Source organism: Somniosus microcephalus, chromosome 4 (assembly GCF_052327205.1).
Source record: "Somniosus microcephalus isolate GS21.2 chromosome 4, FLI_Smic_1.0, whole genome shotgun sequence".
Lineage (NCBI taxonomy): Eukaryota > Metazoa > Chordata > Chondrichthyes > Squaliformes > Somniosidae > Somniosus > Somniosus microcephalus.
Window position 1 is genome coordinate 311007561 of NC_140990.1, and position 19312 is coordinate 311026872.

Here is a 19312-nt window from a genome sequence, read left to right on the forward strand (position 1 = left end):
TTCAGCAGGGAAAATATCTGCTGCAGCTTATGTGGGAAGAGACAAAGTAGTTTATCTGTTGCTTTGGGCTGTAAACAAATAATAAGCGTATTTTTACTAATGCTGTAGATAGAGGTTAATGAGGGTGAATTTCCACCACCCATTTCTTTCCTAGGTCCTCAGCCAGATGATGGTGTCGCAGTTACCAAAGGCGGCCAGCTTCAGTGTAAATATATAATCCACATGGTTGGGCCTGTAACAGCAGCTGGGATCACAGCATCAGTAACAAAGGTCCTGGAGGAATGTGAAAGGTTGAACATCGCCACTGTTGCATTCCCAGCCGTAGGGACAGGTAACCTCGCCCCCATTTGAGCGGTTCAGTCTATTTATTCTGCGATTCGTTGTTTACTTCGATTTGTTTTCTTCTGAGGTTTACTAATGAGCTTTTGTATTTTATTTAGGTAAAGGTGGAATCAGTTGTAAAACTGCCGTCAACGCAGTCTTCGATGGATTGGAGAATTATTTCTCGATCATTGCATCGTCCAACATGAAAGCCATTTCCATTCTTGCGTTTGAATCAAATGTCTATGATGATTTTGCTGATGTTTTTGATAAAAAGAAGCAGAACCTCGGTGTTGGTACAATGGTAATCTTTGCATCCTGGAGGGATTTCATTTTCACCAGCTGTCTGTTTTTAGTATAGCACATTAAAACGTAGGAACTAATAACCTAGCGTTTCAGTTAGGAACATAGGGACAGGAGTAGCCAATTCAGCTCCTTCAACCTGTTCCACCATTCAATATGGGTTTGGTAGCATAGTGGTTGTGTTACTTGACTAGAAATCCAGTTGGCCTGGACTAATGATCTGGAGACATGAGTTCATAATCCCACCATGGCAGGTGGGTAATTTAAATTCAATTCAATAAATCTGGGATAAAAAGCTTGACACTGAGCTTCTGGTCGCCTGTCAGTTTAATTCTCCGGAACACTCCCACTCTGACCTCTCTGTCCTCGGCCTCCTACACTGTTCCAACAAAGTTCAACGTAAGCTTGAGGAACAGCACCTCATCTTTTAATTAGGCACTTTACAGCCTTCTGGACTCAACACTGAGTTCAACTGTTTCAGATCATAAGCTCTGCCCCCATTTTTCCAGATGGCAGCTGTTGCTGATGATTCTGATATTCCCATTTAGACCTCTTGTTTCTTTACTTGTCCCATTACCATCTCCTTTCACCTTGTACCATTATCCCTTTTGTCATTTAATCTCTCCTGCCTTCCACCCTATCACCGACCTTCCCTTTTGTGCTTTCCTCCCCTCCCCCTTTCCTTGCCCCTGTACTTGCTTGAAATCTGCTACATCTCTAACATTTCCCAGTTCTGACGAAAGGTCATTGACCTGATACATTAACTCTGTTTTCATCTCCACCTGCTGAGTATTTCCAGCATTTTCTGTTTTTATTTCAGATTTCAGCATTTGCAGTATTTTGATTTTGTATTAGAGAGTAAGACAATATTTGTACATTAGAATGCATGAATCCATTTTGTTTTGAAATGCTTTTGATTTAATACTGAATGGTAGGAATTCAAAGAGTTTGATAAAATGAACATTTTTCACAGTGCATTACTGGGAGTACAAACCTGTTGCAGCCACTTTTTCATCTCGAGACAGTGTTTGTTCATCCCAAACAGTTTTCAGTCTCTCTGAAACTGTTAAATTTTGGAATTCTCAATATCTCAAAGAAAATTAATTTAGTTATTGAAACATATTCATCCTGAATTCATTCAATATCACAAGCAGGGTGTTTTTAAGTTTTGCTTTATTAATGAATTCAAGAAATTATATTCAGTAATCTTTGTCTTTTCTTCAAATTTGAACATTTTAGGGCACAGCACAGATGACTGCGAATCCACAGCATAGTTACACACCACCAGGTAATGGTCAACTCCATCCTTCCCTGCAAAATGATCCCTTTTATACTTTCAACAAACCTGTTCCTAACCCCTGAGCTAATTCTATAAAGAGGTAAAATATCAACTTCATATTTAACTTTTTCATAAATGGTGCTTGTTTAAATATGTATATGTGATACGGCTCACAGAAAACCTCCTATGTATATCTTTACATATTTCTTACTGATTGTCCTACCTCAACAATGGTCATGCCCTAATCGGTAGGACAGTAACACTGTCTCTAAATACAATTTTCACAAGGCTGCTGTAATTTGTATTGATTTTAGCAAATAACTAAAGTACACAACAGTTCTCAACCCAAATTCCACAGCTGAACTGTGGCACAATGCTGATAATCTGTAAACTCCAAATTTGTAGCCAATCTGGAGCTAGAATAGCCAGCTACTTTTTTTAAATTGTCATGTAGATGCAGAAGGGAAATTCAATAGTCCGCCCTTCTCTAGGTGCATGGCACCATTTACAAAGTTGTACAAACATTTGATGGACTGACGGTGATAGTAACATTTGCACAGTTCCCGATATGAACTATTGCCGATGACACCAAACTTGGGGGTGTGGCAAACAGTGAGGATGATACCAATCGACTGCAACAGGACATAGAAAGGCTAGCAGAATCGGCAGACAAGTGGCAGATGGAATTTAATACAGAGAAGTGTGAGGTGATGCATTTTGGCAGAAGGAACAGGGAGAGGCAATATACACTTAATGGCACAGTTTTAAAGAGTGTGCAGGGACAGAGGGACCTGGGAGTTAATGTGCATAGGTCCCTGAAGGCAGCGGGACATATTGAAAGAGTGGTTAGCAAAGCATATGGGATCTTGGGCTTCATAAATAGAGGTATTGAGTACAAAAGTAGAGAAGTTATGCTGAACCTTTATAAAGCGCTGTTTAGGCCACAACTGGAGTATTGTGTCCAGTTCTGGTCACCACACTTTAGGAAGGATGTGAAGGCCCTTGGGAGGGTGCAGAGGAGATTTACCAGAATGGTTCCAGGGATGGGGGATCTTAGCTACAAGGACAGGTTGGAGAAGCTGGATTTGTTTTCATTAGAGCAAAGGAGGTTGTGGGGTGATTTGATAGAGGTGTACAAGATTATGATGGGTTTGGATAGGCTAGACAGGGAAAGGCTGTTCCCACTAGTTGATGGTACAAGGACTAGGGGACACAGATTTAAGGTTTTGGGCAAGAGATACAGGGTGGACGTGAGGAAAAACTTTTTTACGCAGCGAGTGGTAAGAACCTGGAACTCGCTGCCGACGGAAATGGTGGAAGCGGACAAACTCCATGTTTTCAAGGGGAGACTGGATAGGCACTTGAGGGAAATAAACTTGCAAGGCTATGGGGATAGAGTGGGGGAATGGGACTGACTGGATTGCTCTACAGAGAGCCGGCACGGACTCAATGGGCCAAATGGCCTCCTTCTGTGCCGTTATGACTCTATGGGGGCAACTTTCCCAGCCCTGGGGAGGTGGGTATATAGGCGGGACTGCCAGGAAAATGGCAGAAACTGGCAGCGGGTACTGACCCCGCACCCAAACCGCCTCCATGCCATCTTCCCGGGAGGCGGGTCCCCGAGTCGCGCAGGGACCTGTCTCCTCGAAGCGGGAATGAGATTGGAGCCAATTAACTGCCTGTTAACAGGTAGTTAACAGGCAGTTTTGAGGCTTTGCCCCATTTTACGCCTGCAGTTGCGGGCTTCCCGACAGCTGCGAACCTTGCCAGTGTCAGCGAGGCGAGCAGTGGTTCTGTGGGGGTGAGAGGGGTCAAAATGTCAGCTGTAGCGGTGAGTCATGGGTGCAAGTGTGGATAGGTAAGTATGAGCGGTGAATGTAAAGTGTTGGAAAAAGTTTCCTTACCTTTGCTTCTTTCTGCAGGCTTCAACCTTTGAGGATCCGGAGGTGCCTCATCTCAACGACAGAGATGACAGAATGGCTGCTGCATTCTCAGATGCAGCAGCCACCTGCTTTCTGCTGAGGAGAGAGGTCTTGGTGAGCCTGTGTGCAAGGGCTCACCTTAGAACAGAGATTGTCAGTGTTTGACAGCTTCTCAAAGCTGTCAAACGCTGACAATTCATTTGTCAAAATGTTTTCGACAGATGAAGCGTCATACGCTGACATCATCGGTCACTGGCTTTCCCTTAATTGGCCAGTAAGCCCGCAGGAGGCCAATCAAGGGAAAATACCGCGGGTTGGTCAGATGTCGCTGGGGGCGGGACTGAAACACGGAAACCAGGAGTCCCGCCTCCAGCACGTCTCCATTGAGAAAATCCAGCCCTACGAATCTATGAACTGACTGTATTTATGGTGCTAAGTGAGAACAAATCTCTTTGTTACTCTCCAGTTAAACGGAGCGGACTGTTGCCGACACAGCTGAAAATCCATAATGTTACTGTGGAGGTGAAGCGTGGAGACATAACCCAGGAATCTGTGAAAGCAATAGTGAATTCCACAAATACAACACTGAATCTCAATTCCGGTAAGATAACTTCTTGTTTGTATTTAACCCCTTAGATCCTAGAATTTCATTTTGTAAAATCTTTAAACATTTGAATAAAACATTCAATCCTATAATACGATCGATCTAGTGAGTTTTGTCAGTTAAGGAATATCAAAACATAGAAACATAGAAGATAGGAGCAGGAGTAGGCCATTCGGCCCCTCGAGCCTGCTCCACCATTCAATGAGATCATGGCTGATCATCCAAATTCAGTACCCTGTCCCTGCCTTCTCCCCATATCCCTTGATCCCTTTAGCCTTAAGAAATATATCTAACTCCTTCTTGAATATATTTAATGAATTGGCCTCAACTGCCTTCTGTGGTAAAGAATTCCACAGGTTCACCACTCTCTGGTGAAGAAATTCCTCCTCATTTCTGTCCTAAATGGCTTACCCCTTATCCTTAGACTGTGACCCCTGGTTCTGGACTCCCCGACCATCGGGAACATCCTTCCTGCATTTAGTCTGTCTAGTCCTGTTAGAATTTTATAAGTTTCAATGCGATCCCCTCTCATTCTTCTAAACTCCAGTGAGTATAAGCCCAATCGACCCAATCTCTCCTCATACGTCATTCCTGCCATCCCAGGTATCAGTCTGGTGAATCTTCGCTGCACTCCCTCCATGGCAAGAACATCCTTCCTCAGATAAGGCGACCAAAACGGCACACAGTACTCAAGATGTGGTCTCACCAAGGCCCTGTACAACTGCGGCAAGACATCCTTGTTCCTGTACTCGAACCCTCTCGCTATGAAGGCCAACATACCATTTGCTTTCTTAACCACCTGCTGCACCTGCATGCTTACCTTCAGCGGCTGGTGCACAAGAACACCCAGGTCTCGTTGCATTTCCCCTTCTTGCAATCTATTGCCGTTCAGAGAATAATCTGCCTTCCTGTTTTTGCCACCAAAGTGGATAACCTCGCATTTATCCACATTATACTGCATCTGCCATGCATCTGCCCAATCACCCAACCTGTCCAAATCATACTGGAGTTTCTCGGCATCCTCCTCACAGCACACATGCCCACCTAGCTTTGTGTCGTCTGCAAACTTGGAGATATTACATCTAGCTCCCTCGTCCAGATCATTAATATATATTGTGAATAGCTGGGGTCCGAGGACCGATCCCTGCGGTACCCCACTAGTCACTGCCTGCCACTCGGAAAAAGACCCATTTCTTCCAACTCTTTGCTTCCTGTCTGCCAACCAGTTCTCTATCCAAGTCACTACCTTGCCCCCAATCCCATGTGCTTTAACTTTACACGCTAATCTCTTATGCGGGACCTTATCGAAAGCCTTCTGAAAGTCCAAATACACCACATCCACTGGTTCTCCCTTATCTATTTTACCAGTTACATCCTCAAAAAATTCCAGTAGATTAGTCAAGCATGATTTACCTTTTGTAAATCCATGTTGACTTTGTCCGATCCTGTCACTGCTTTCCAAGTGCTCTGCTATTACATCTTTTAAAATGGACTCTAGCATTTTCCCCACTACCGATGTCATATGAATATAAACCTCAAAACGTCTTGCTTTCAAAATTGATGGTAAACTCCCTGTATTTTCTTCCACATCATTCTTCTTCCTGATCTCAGGATATGCATCAACTGTGGCTGAGGTGATTCCACCTTTAGCTGGATAATAGGAGGTATTTCAATTTCAATTTTATTTGTCACATAACCAAATACAACAAGTGAAATCCAGTCTGTGAAATGCTTTTTTGTTAACGAGCCAAGCGCACCAAGCAGCAAGGACACTTAGCTGCTGGTACGCACGGAGCCCGCAAGGACGGCAGCCATCTTCATCTCTCCTGGAGATGACTCACTTGATTTTCCTTCCTGCATTTTGGGGAAGTTCCGATCTTCTGCTCAGATTGAGATTAGAAACTCATGAGGGGCAAAACTCCCCTCATTTGCGCCTCCGGTGAGAGGCGCTAATGGGGCACAAACGGCTTTTTGCCCCCACCCCGAGGCGATAACCGCGCTTCCTGCGAAATTCCACGGGAGGTTTGCGACGGTGCTTCTGGATATCACCCGATCTGCTGTGCCCGGAGATCCTGACGTCATCTCTGGACCCAACGCCCCGGTAGCGACTCGGGAGAAAAATTCGAACTCGCGCCCCGCAGCAGTGCCGTTTTTTAAAACATTTATTTTCGGCCACCGGTCCCGGGTGCCGGGCTGATCGCGCGGCACTCCCACGCACCGGAGGCCTAGAAATCCACAATGAAACCTGCAGAGCTCGCAGCGTGAGGCCCTTCCCTTTAAAGCGGGGAAGAGCCCCTGCAACGCAGCAGCGCCATGCGAGGCCACTTGTGGCGCTGCTGAGCACATCGCCCCGGATCGGGACATTCCCCGCCTCTTGAGCTCCAAGAGCCAAGTGGAGTGTTTGATTTAGTGCTCCACTTCCCTCTTGGAGCAAAAAGAGGGAATTTTAACAAACGTTTGAAAAGGTTAGCGCCTGGCGCTAACTTGCCAAACATTTTTCACTTAGTGCCCAAAACGGCCCTCGAGGGGAATTTCTCATTATGGAGTTTCCAAATCAAACCATTATGACTTCAGTATATTTCTTTCATCTCTTTGTAGTAACAATACTTTACATAAAGTGTAAAAATGAAAGGGCTGCATATTCTAGGCATTGACTATGGATGGGCAGAAAGCTAGCCCAAAGTTGTTTCTCATGAGTAAAAATGACTTAGATATCCACAAACTTTGTTGTGCCATTGTTTTTTAGGCGTCTCTGGGGCAATATTTGCAGCAGCTGGCAGTACTGTCATGGATGAATGCAAGCAATTGGGTAAGTTACAGGCATATATAGATATGCATTATATTAAAAAAGACAATTTATGTACAAAGTAGCTGAATTCCAAAGGTGCAGTGAGAGTGACTGCCCTTGACATCAAGGCAGCATTTGACCGACTGTGGTATCAAGGAGCCTTAGTAAAACTGAAGTGAATGGGAATCGGGGGGAAAACTCTCCACTGGCTGGAGTCATACCTAGCACAAAGGAAGATGGTTGTGGTGGTTGAAGGTCAATCATCCCAGCCCCAGAACATCGCTGCAGGAGTTCCTTAGGGCAGTGTCCTAGGCCCAACCATCTCCAGCTGCTTCATCAATGATCTTCCCTCCAACATAAGGTCAAAAATAGGGATGTTCACTGATGACTGCCATTCACAACTTCTCAGATAATGAAGCAGTCCATGCCCACATGCAACAAGACCTGGACGATGTTCAGACTTGGGCTGATAAGTGGCAGGTAACAGTCGCGCCACAGAAGTGCCAGGCAATGGCTATCTCCAACAAGTGAGAGTCTAACCACCGCCCCGTGACATTCAACAGCATTACCATCGCTGAATTCCCCCACATTCTGGGGGTCACCATTTACCAGAAACTTAACTGGACCAGCCACATAAATACTGTGGTAACAAGAGCAGGTCAGAGGCTAGGTATTCTGTGGCGATTGTCTTACCTCCTGACTCCCCAAAGCCTTTCTACCATCTACAAGGCACAAGTAAGGAGTGTGATGGAATACTCTCCACTTGCCTGGATGAGTGCAGCTCCAACAACACTCAAGAAGCTTGACACCATCCAGGACAAAGCAGCCCACTTGATTGGCATCCCATCTACCACCTTAAACATTCACTCCCTCCACCACCGGCGCACCGTGGCTGCAGTGTGTACCATCTACAAGATTCACTGCAGCAACTCGTCAAGGCTACTTCGGCAGCACCTCCGAAACCCGCATCCTCTACCACCTAGAAGGAAAAGGGCAGCAGGCGCATGGGAACACCGCCACCTCTAAGTGCCCACACACCATCCTGACTTGGAAGTATATCACCGTTCCTTCATCGTTGCTGGGTCAAAATCCTGGAACTCCCTACCTACCAGCACTGTGGGAGTACCCTCACCACATGGACTGCAGCGGTTCAAGAAGGCAGCTCACCACCAGCTTCTCAAGGGCAACTAGGAATGGGCAATAAATGCTGGCCTTGCCAGCAACGCCCACATCCCATGAATGAATTAAAAAAAAAAATTTAAATGGCCACTCAACCTCCGCTTCAAATGAACAGATGGGGTCCAGAAGGAGCGTGAAATCCATGGGCGAACTGGTAACGTTAAAAGGTGAGTTAAATATCACCGTTAAGGGCTTCTAAACACCGGTGGACCATGGCTGCAGTGTGTACCATTTACAAGATGCACTGCAGCAACTCGCCAAGGCTTCTTCAGCAGCACCTCCCAAACCCGCGACCTCTTCCACCTAGAAGGACAAGGGCAGCAGGCGCATGGGAACACCACCACCTCCAAGTTCCCCTCCAAGTCACACACCATCCTGACTTAGAAGTATGTTGCCGATCCTTCATCGTCGCTGGGTCAAAATCCTGTAACTGCCTCCCTAACAACACTGTGGGAGTACCTTCACCACACGGGCTGCAGCGGTTCAAGAAGGCGGCTCACCACCACCTTTTCAAGGGCAATTAGGGATGGGCAATAAGTGCTGGCCTTGCCAGCGATGCCCACATCCCATTATTGAATAAAAACAAAAATCTATCTCCAATGATTACAATTTTTACCTTTTATGAACATAATTGAATGTTGACTGAGCAAGATTTGTTTTTCTGTGGTAGTGGTCATGATGACGTTGACATGGTTAGAATGTTCAAACTAGATATGATTTGTCATAGTCTTCGTCAGTACATAAAGTTCAAATTTGGAAATTGTTGAACATTTGATCTCTGTGACCATTGAAGTTGACAACCTAGCAGGGGGTCGGGGTGGGACAAACGGCAGGACTCAAAGCAAATGGTCTATTTTACAGCGAACAGCAAAGCAAACAAAGTCTATTTACTCAGCAAACAGAGTGTATTTAAACAGCGCACTACAGCAAACAGTCTATTTAAAAAAACAGTCCCTACAAACTACAGCAAACAGATCTCATGACTGAAACTGCACCATCTTCTCTGGATAAAAGCAATGTGATTTCTCCTGCTAAGTGCAGTGAGTGGAGGATAGTTACATACAAATTATGTGCGTAAAATCAATATCCAGTCACTTACAGCAGTGCCGTCTCCAGGCGTGATTGACAGGGGAATTATCCAATCATCTCCATTCTGGCTGGGAATAGTGGTATCAAAAAAATGCAGCTTTAATTGTATCCAGTATTTTGAGATGCTTGGTGACTTGCTTTCCCAGATGCATATCTTTGTTCATAATCAGCTGTGTTTTTATATTTAAAGCAGAGCTAAATGTATAATAATTATTTTCTTAGCCTGCAGTTGTAGAAGCTATTTAAATGCATTGCTGTTATTTCATAGGTAGAAATATAAATATACTTTTTATTTAACTTTGTGTCTTTGATTTCTTCAGGTTCTCAGCCTGGCGATGGTGTTGTAGTTACTGGAAGTGGAAATCTTACCTGCGATTACATCATACATATGGTCGGTCAAACAAATTCAGCTATGATTACAGCCTCGGTAGAAAAAGTATTGCAGGAAAGTGAAAAAAAACAGATTACTACAGTATCTTTCCCTGCTTTAGGAACAGGTAATTGCAGTCAGATCATGAATATTTTTTTCCTGCCAATTCCTTCTCCTTCACTTCTCTCCTGAAGGTGTTGATTCCTCTTGGGATACAGTTCCATGAGAGCCAATGTGCTTTCCAACACCTCTCACAAATGTCCATTATTCAAGTGTGATTCTTGACAGTGAGCATCAACTCGTTATACAGCTTTAATGGTATCACAGCCAGACGTAATTCTTTCCTTATCTAACACACGCACACATGCGGCAGGTGTTGTCCTCAATAACAATCAGGTGCAAGAACTCTGGCAAATTTTTCATCACCCTCACCCAAGGGTACTGAGGCTAATTTTAGCATCCCCAACTGCTGCCTTGGCTACGATCAAATAACTGAACACAGACAGGAGATTAAAGCGGAGGGCAACCTGGTCTGATTACATGATGTGGCTTCCTCGTAATCGTTAGCTTCCATGTTAGAACTTTTTTTCCTACAGACTGTCTCACTGGATTGTTGTTTTAAACATTCTTATGTTGTTCACTTGAGTTGTAATGAATTTAGTCTTAAGGTTTCCTACTTTATTTTTCCTACTTTAACATGAAAAACAATCTAAAAGTGCATTATAATTTCTTCAGAGTATAATGCAATTTACAAGTGGAGTTTTGTCAGCAGTTTTGAACGGAGGCATGCATTCATTCTTGTAGGTCTATCCTCAAACTTAACACAGTAGCTTCTGTTTTTAAACATTATTCTCTTTATCAAACTGGAAGTGGCCTTGCCTTATATCTAGTCTCCAGTCAATGCACCACCCTTCAGCCGATTCTTATGCACACAAGTTTAAATTTATCTACAACATTCGTACATCAACATTCTTTTGGCAATGTACATCAACATCACGTTGCGTAGGTTGCAATGTCCCTTTTGAACATCCTGCTGGCAGAAATCCTGCTTTCAGTCCCCAGGTCCTGAAACTGGTCACTTGAACAAAATCATAGAATCATAGAATGGTTGCAGCACTGAAGGAGGCCATTCGGCCTGTTGAGCCCATGCCAGCTCTCTGCAAGAGTACTTCATGTAATCTCACTTCCCCGCCCTTTTCTGTAGCCCTGCAAATTTTTTTGCTTCAGGAACTTATCCAATTCCCTTTTGAAAGCCATGATTGAATCTCCACCATCCTTTCAGGCAGTGCATTCCAGATCCTAACCACTCGCTGCGTAAAAAAGTTTTTCCTCATGTCGCCTTTGGTTTTTCTGCCAATCACCTTAAATCTGTGTCCTCTGGTTCTCGACCCTTCTGCCAATGGGAACAGTTTCTCTCTATCAACTCCGTCTAGACATCTCATGATTTTGAACACCTCTATCAAATCTCCTCTCAGCCTTCTCTGCTCTAACTAGAACAACCCCAGCTTCTCAAGTCTATCCACATAACTGAAGTCCCTCATCCCTGGAACCATTCTTGTAAATCTTTTCTGCACCCTCTCTAAGGCCTTCACATCCTTCCTAAAGTGCGGTGCCCAGAGTTGGACACAATACTCCAGTTGAGGCCAAACCAGTGTTTTATAAAGGTTCATCATAACTTTTATACTCTGTGCCTCTATTTATGAAGCTAAGGATCCCATATGCTTTTTTAACCGCTTTCTCAACCTGCCCTGCCACCTTTAACGATTTGTGCACATATACCCCCAGGTCTCTCTGTTCATGCACCCCCTTTAGTTATATTGCCTCTCCTCGTTCTTCCTACCAAAATGTATCACGTCGCACTTTTCTGCATTAAATTTCATCTGCTATGCGTCTGCCATTCCACCAGCCTGTCTATGTCCTCTTGAAGTCTCTCACTATCCTCCTCACTGTTCACTATACTTCCAAGTTTTGTGTCAGCTGCAAATTTTGAAATGTTGCCCTGTACACCCAAGTCTAAGGCATTAATATATATCAAGAAAAGCAATGGTCCTAGTACCGACCCCTGGGGAACACCACTGTATACTTTCCTCCAGTTAGATATACAACCGTTCACCACTACTCTCTGTTTCCTGTCACTTAGCCAATTTCTTATCCATGCTGCCACTGTCCCTTTTATTCCACAGGCTTCAACTTTGCTGGCAGGCCTATTATGTGGCACTTTATCAAATGCCTTTTGGATGTCCATGTACACCACATTGCCATCATTAACCCTCTCTGTTACCTCATCAAAAATCTCAATCAAGTTAGTTGAACATGATTTGCCTTTAACAAATCTTTGCTGGATTTCCTTAATTAATCCACACTTGTCCAAGTAACTGTTAATTTTGTCCCTGAATATTATCTCTAAAAGCTTCCCCACTACTCAGGTTAAACTGACTGGCCTGCAGTTGCTGGGTTTATCCTTACGCCCCTTTTAAATAAGGGTGTAACATTTGCAATTCTCCAGTCCTCTGGCACCACCCCCCCCCCCCCGTATCCAAGGAGGATTGGAATATTATGGCCAGTACCTCCGTAATTTCCACCTTTACTTCCCTCAGCATCCTAGGATGCATCCCATCTGATCCTGGTGACTTATCTACTTTAAGTACAGCCAGCCTTTCTAGTACCTCCTCTTTATTATTTTTATCCGATCCAGTATCTCAACTACCTTCTCTTCCACGATAACTTTGGCAGCATCTTCTTCCTTGGTAATGACAGATGCAAAGTATTCATTTAATACCTCAGCAATGTACTTTGCCTCTATGCGTAGGGCTTCATTTTGGCCCCTAATCGGCACCACCCCTCCTCTTACTACCCATTTACATGCCTATAGAAGACTTTTGGATTCCCTTTTATGTTAGCTGCCAATCTATTCTCATACCCTCTCTTTGCCCCTCTTATTTCGTTTTTCACTTCCCCTTTGAGCTTTATATATTCAGTCTGGTTCTCACTTTTATTCTCAACCTGACAAGGTTGCCCTACCTTTCTCCCTCATGGGAATGTGCCATCACTGTACCCGAACCATCTCCTCTTTAAAGGCAGCCCATTGTTCGATTACAATTTTGCCTGGCAATCTTTGATTCCAATTTACCCGGGCCAGATCCATTCTCAACCCACTGAAATTGGCCTTCCTCCAATTAAGTATTTTTACTCTAGCGTGCTCCTTGTCCTTTTCCATAGCTAATCTAAGCCTTATGATACTGTGATCACTGTTCCTAAATGTTCCCCTATTGACACTTGCTCAACTTGACCCACCTTATTCCGCAGAACCAGATCCAGCAATGCCTCCTTCCTCGTTGGGCCGGAAACTTACTGATCAAGAAAGTTCTCCTGAACACACTTCAGAAATTCTTCCCCTTCTCTGCCCTTTACTCTCTTACTATCCCAGTTTATATTAGGATAGTTGAAGTTCCCCATTATAACTAATCTATAGTTCTTGCACCTCTCTCTAATTTCCCTGCAAATTTGCTCCCCTATATCCTTCTTACTAGTTGGCGGCCTACAGAATTCACCTAGTAGTGTAATGACTGTTGCCAAGTGAAATCCATATCTCTCTCTCTCTCTTTCACTCTTCAATGATGCCAATCACTTTTTTGCTCTCTATTGAATGAGTTAAGCCCGAACACCTTTTCAGAAACCGAATTAGCCGAGTTCCATGTACCAAAATGCATAATGTTAACACTGCTCAAATCAGGAACTGTGTGCCTGGTGTTTCCTGCTCAGTGCTCAATAATAAATAGGCAAACAAGGTTCCAAATTAGTGTCTCATTGAATGCAATACCTATGACAAAACACAATCATTTGACCAAAGACATGTCTAACAGTGAGTTTCATCCTCTTCTGGTTTCAGTCCATTTTAATTTCATTTTGCTAAGACATTGTCCTTTCTGCAGGTATAGGAGGAGTCAAGCCGCAGACCACTATTGAAAGCATGTTGACTGGATTCGAAAATCATTTGTCACAAAACAAACCATCAGCCATTAGACTCATTTACATTGTTGTCTTTGATCCTAAAGTGTATGATGTTTTTTTTGATGTCTTGCAACAAAAATCACAAAAGGTAGGAAAAGGATTAAAATTAGTGACAGCATTTTACAACCTAATAATGAAACCAGGCAGAAGTGTGGGGAGCTTACACATTCCTTTTCTGCCCCTATCTGGCAAGAATACTCGCCCCAACCCAGTGGGGTCATTCGGGCCCTATCTGCTATTTTAACCTGAGGCTTGAGTGGAGGAGCAGTGATGGCTTCTTCGCCAAGCCAGAGTTTCTGGGAACAGGAGCCAGGGCCAGAAGAGGCCCCAGCAAGGGAAGGTTTTTACATTTTTCTTCAATTTGATTGTAGGGCAGGAGGATCAGAAGTGTTCATCCAAGGAAAACCTTGGTCCTCCCTATCCCGGGCTTCCCCACAGCCCCCCTCCCTCCCCGACCAGGTTTCCCCTTGCGGAGCAGATACCTTGTGCTAGGGATCATTCCCCATGGTCCCCAGCGGCATCATCATGGCACTTGAATTTAACGACCATATTGGTCAGGAAGTCAGCAAGTTAATGAGGCCTGGCCATTAAAATCAACCGAGCCTCCCTGCTACCGCTTCCAGTTGGGCCGGTCGTTCGCTTTGCTATCCGAGAGTTAAATTGAGTTGCTTCTATAAGTGGAAGCCCAAGAACAGATTGGATGCTAAGGGGGCGAAATTCAGTTACGCCCCGCTTGGGGGCGGTAACCGAATTAGTGGCGGTCATTTAGCGCCTGGCACGGAAGTACCACCCCGGCCGCTAAATTCGGCTTACCGCCCCGGAGAGGAAATGGAGCGCTATCTCGGGCGCTCCACTTCCTCTCGGGCCGGTGTCGGGGGTGCAAAGTGTTCGAACACCAGAGCGCTACACGGCCGCTCCTTGTAGCGCTGACGTGTTTCACGGCCCCTCACCTTCCGTTAAAGAGGAGGGATGCTGTGAGTTCTGCAGGACCTCAGATGGCGCACACTAGACCACGTGGCCGCAGCCCGGCACCGAGATGCAGTACCGGGCTGCGCGATGGCGGCCATGGACCAGGCCAAGGGCTGCCACGAAGGGCCTACCTGGAGGTCGGCTGCAAGAATAAAATGGCGGTGCGGGTAACAGCCGCACGTCCCCTTTAAATAAATTAAATATTGTCCCGATAATATTGCAGACATCGCCCGCAGCAGCCGCACGGGGCACAGCCGAATTTCTGCCGCCGTGGGGCACTAAGGGGTCGTGTCGCTTGGCGATGATGTCATCGCCGGCGGCGCAGTGGCCTGGGGCGTTACCGGCGGGGTGCGGCGCTATCGGCTAGTGCCTCAGTAGCACCCCACCAAATTTCTCGAGAAGCCCTTTGCGCCCCGTTAGCGCCCCCCGGAGGAGCTAACGGCAGGCACAAGGGAGCCGAATTTCGCCCCCTTACCCTCTTGTTCAGAAAGAAGCACACGTGGAAAGAACGGAAATTATTGTAATATTTTTAAAACTCAGAATTTTTTCCTTCAGAAAATGAACACAATAGAAATAAACATCGGCAAAGTAAAAGTGCTGGCTGTTCAAGGTGACATCACAGCAGAACAGACTGACGCGATTGTAAACAGCACGACTGGAGACCTTATGCGAAAGAGTGGTGAGTAACAATGTCTTGTTCACGCATCCTTTTTCAAACAAGAACAACTTGCATTTTTATCGCGCCTTTATCGTAGAAAACATCCAAAGGTGCTTCACAGCAGCATAATAAGAACATAATAAATAGGATCAGGATTTGGCCATTCGGCCCCTCAATCTGTTCCAACATTCAGTAAGATCATGGCTGAACTTCGACATCAACACCACTTTCCCGCCCGATCCCCATATCCCTTGATTCCGTTAGTGGCCAAAAGTCTATCACTCTCAGTCTTGAATGTACTCATTGAGCATCCACAGCCCTCTGGGGTAGATAATTCCAAAGATTCACTACCCTCTGAATGAAGAAATGTCTCCTCATCCTGGTCCTAAATGGCCTACCCCTTATCCTGAGACTATGCCCTCTAATTCTAGACTCTCCAGCCAGGGGAAATGCCCTCTCCACAGTTACCCTGTCAAGCCCTCTAAGAATATTATACATTTTAATAATATCACCTTCTTCTTCTAAACTTTGAAGAATATAGGCCCATTCTACTCAATCTCTCCTCATAGGACAGCCCGCTCATCCCAGGAATCAATCTAGCGAACCTTTGTTGTGCCACCTCTAAGGCAAGTATATCCTTCCTTAGGTAAGGAGGCCAAAACTGTGCACAGTACTCTAGCATAGTCTCACCAAAGCCCTATAAAATTGCAGCAAGACTTCCTTACTCTTATACTCCAACCCCCTTGCAATAAAGGCTAACACACAATTTGCCTTCCTAATTGCTTGCTGTACCTACATGTTAACTTTCTGTGATTCATGTACAAGGATCCCTAAATCCCTCTGAATACCAACATTTAGTAGTCTCTCACCTTTTAAAAAATATTCTGCTTTTCCAGCCTTCCTACCAAAGTGGATAATTTCACACTTTCTCACATTATACTCCATCTGCCACCTTCTTACCCAATCACTGTCACCCTGTTACCACATCCTTAATAATAGATTCTAGCATTTTCCCTCCTACTGATGTCAGGCTAACTGGCCTATAGTTCCATGTTTTCTCCCTCCCTCCTTTCTTGAACAGCGGGGTTACATTTGCTACCTTCCAATACATGGGGACCATTCTAGAATCTAGGGAATTCTGGTAGATTAAAACCAATGCATCCAAGATCTCTGAAGTCACCACTTTCAGAATGGTAGGTTGTAGGCCATCAGGTCCAGGGGATTGCTTTTAGTCTGATTAATTTCTCCAGTACATTTTCTTTACTAATATTAATTACTTAAGTTTCTCACTCTCATTAGACCCTTGATTCCCCACAATTTCCGGTATGCTCTTTTTGTCTTCTATTATTTCCCATTATAATTTTGCTTGTCTCTGCCTCTAAGGGACCCATATTTACTTTCGCTAATCTCTTCCTTTTTACATACTTGTAAAAGCTCTTACAATCTGTTTTTATATTTCTTGCTAGTTTACTCTCATATTCTATTTTCTTCCTCTTGATCAATTTCTTGGTCATCCTTTGCTGATTTTTAAAACCTTCCCAATCCTCAGGCTTACTATTCTTTTTGGCAACATTGTAATCCTCTTCTTTTATTCTAATACTATCCTTAACTTTTCAATTATCCTTAACTTTTCCAATTAGTCATGGTTGCACCAGTTTTCCAGTGGAGTTTTTGTTCCTCAAGGGAATGTATATTCGTTGAGAGTTACGAATTACTTTTTTAAATGTTTGCAATTGCTTATTTACCGTCATATCTTTTAATCTACTTTCCCAATGTATCTCAGCCAACTTGCCCCTCTTAACTCCGTAATTGGCTTTGTTCCTAACTCGCACCAAGTCCCGTTCGCCCATCACCCCTGTGCTCGCTGACCTACATTGGCTCCCTGATTATAATCGCTAAACCTTTGATGGCCGTGCGTTCTGTTGCCTAGGCCTTAAGCTCTGGAATTCCCTGCCTAAGCCTGTCCGTCTCGCTACCTCTATTCCCTTTAAGATGCTCCTTAAAACCTACCACTTTGACCAGCCTTTTGGTCACCTGCCGTAATTTATCCTTATGTGGATCGGTGTCAAATTTTTTGTCTTAAAATACTCCTGTGCAGTGCCTTGGGACGTTTTACTACGTTAAAGGCGCTATATAAATACAATTTGTTGTTGTTTAAATTTAGGACCTTAGTTTTGGACTTAACCACATCACGCTCAAACTCGCCCCTCATATCTATGCAATTGGCTTTATTGAAGTTTAAAACTCTGATTTTGGACTGAAGTATTTTACTTTCAAACTAAATGTGAAATTCTATCATATTACGATCACTCTTCCCCAGAGGATCCTTTATTACAAGATTACTAATTAACCCTTTCTCATTACACAATACTGGAATAGTCTGTTGCCTTGTTAGCTCCTTGACGTATTGTCAAATGCATTCCATGACCTCGTCCGCCAACCTATGTTTGCCAATTTGGATTGCCCAGTCTATATGAAGATTAAAGTTCCCCCATTAGTATTATTTTACCCTTGTTATATACTCCTCTGATTTCCTGATTTATACTCTGTCCAGCAGTATGATTACTGTTAGGGGTCCTATAAACTACTCCCACCAGTGTTTTCGGCCCTTTGTTATTTCTTAGCTCCACCCAATCCTATTCTACATCCTGATATTCTGGGATAAGATCCTTTCTCACTACTGCGTTTATCTCATCCTTTGTTATCAGTGCTACCCCACCTCCTTTTTCATTTTGCCTAACTTTTCTAAAAGTCAAGTAACCTGGAATATTTAGTTCCCAACCTCGGTCAACCTGCAACCACGTCTCAATAATGGCTACTAGATCAAACCCATTTATCTATATTTGTGCCATTAATTCATCTATCTTGTTACGAATGCTTCGTGCATTCAGATATACCACCTTTAATTTGAACTTTTTACTATTTTTCCCTGATGTCACTAATGCCCTATTACCGTTATTAAACTCTATGGGCTGGATTTTATGAACCTCGGCGGGTCCGTGGAAGGCAATGTCGGTGGCGGGTCCCAAACCTGCTGCTGGCTCCATCCCGGCCTCTGAAATGAATTTCCCCTGATAGAGCTTGTTAAGAACGTAAGAAATAGGAGCAGGAGTAGGCCTTTCGGCCCATTGAGCCTGCTCCACCATTCAATAAGACCATGACCGATCTTCTACCTCAACTCCACTTTCCTGCACTACCCCCATGTCTCTTGATTCCATTAATATCCAAAAATCTATCGATCTCTGTCTTGAATATACTCAACAACTGAGCCTCCACAGCCCTCTGAGGTAGAGAATTCCAAAGATTCACCACCCTCTGAGTGAAGAAATTTCTCCTCATCTCAGTCCTAAATGGCCGATCCCTTATTCAGAGAACAGTATCCAACCCCCTGACTTACTATCCCTTACCACTTGTTCGGACACCAAACCACATAAGGAGCTATCACGACAAATGATCAGAAGCTTATTCAAAGAGGTAGGTTTTAAGGAGTGTCTTAAAGGAGGAAAGAGAGTTCCAGACGTTTAGGGAGGGAATTACAGAGCTTAAGGCCTAGGCAACCGAAGGCACAGCCGCCAATGGTGGAGCGATTAAAATCGGGTATTGGAGTTGGAGGAGCGCAGAGATCTGAGAGGGTTGTAGGGCAGGAGGAAGTTGCAGAGATAGGGAGGGGCAAGGCCATGGTGGGTTTTGAAAACAAGAATGAGAATTTTAAAATTGAGGCACTGCCGGACTGGGAGACAATGTAGATCTGCGAGCATAAGTGTGATGGGCGAACAGGACTTGCTGTGAGTTAGGTTATGGGCAGCAAGGAGAAGTCGC

The 19312-nt window shown here is 44.4% G+C and overlaps 1 protein-coding gene across 1 annotated transcript in view; it reads left to right on the forward strand.

The window, feature by feature from the left end:
- LOC147120593 (protein mono-ADP-ribosyltransferase PARP14-like) overlaps nt 1–19312 on the forward strand; it is a 73226-nt gene that overhangs the window by 25785 nt on the left and 28129 nt on the right. The window contains exons 11-18 of the mRNA XM_085986723.1: nt 155–331; nt 441–625; nt 1864–1912; nt 4292–4426; nt 7176–7238; nt 9806–9982; nt 13788–13954; nt 15391–15514. Coding sequence (XP_085842849.1) covers nt 155–331; nt 441–625; nt 1864–1912; nt 4292–4426; nt 7176–7238; nt 9806–9982; nt 13788–13954; nt 15391–15514 — 1077 coding nt within the window. The remainder of the gene's footprint in view (nt 1–154; nt 332–440; nt 626–1863; nt 1913–4291; nt 4427–7175; nt 7239–9805; nt 9983–13787; nt 13955–15390; nt 15515–19312) is intronic.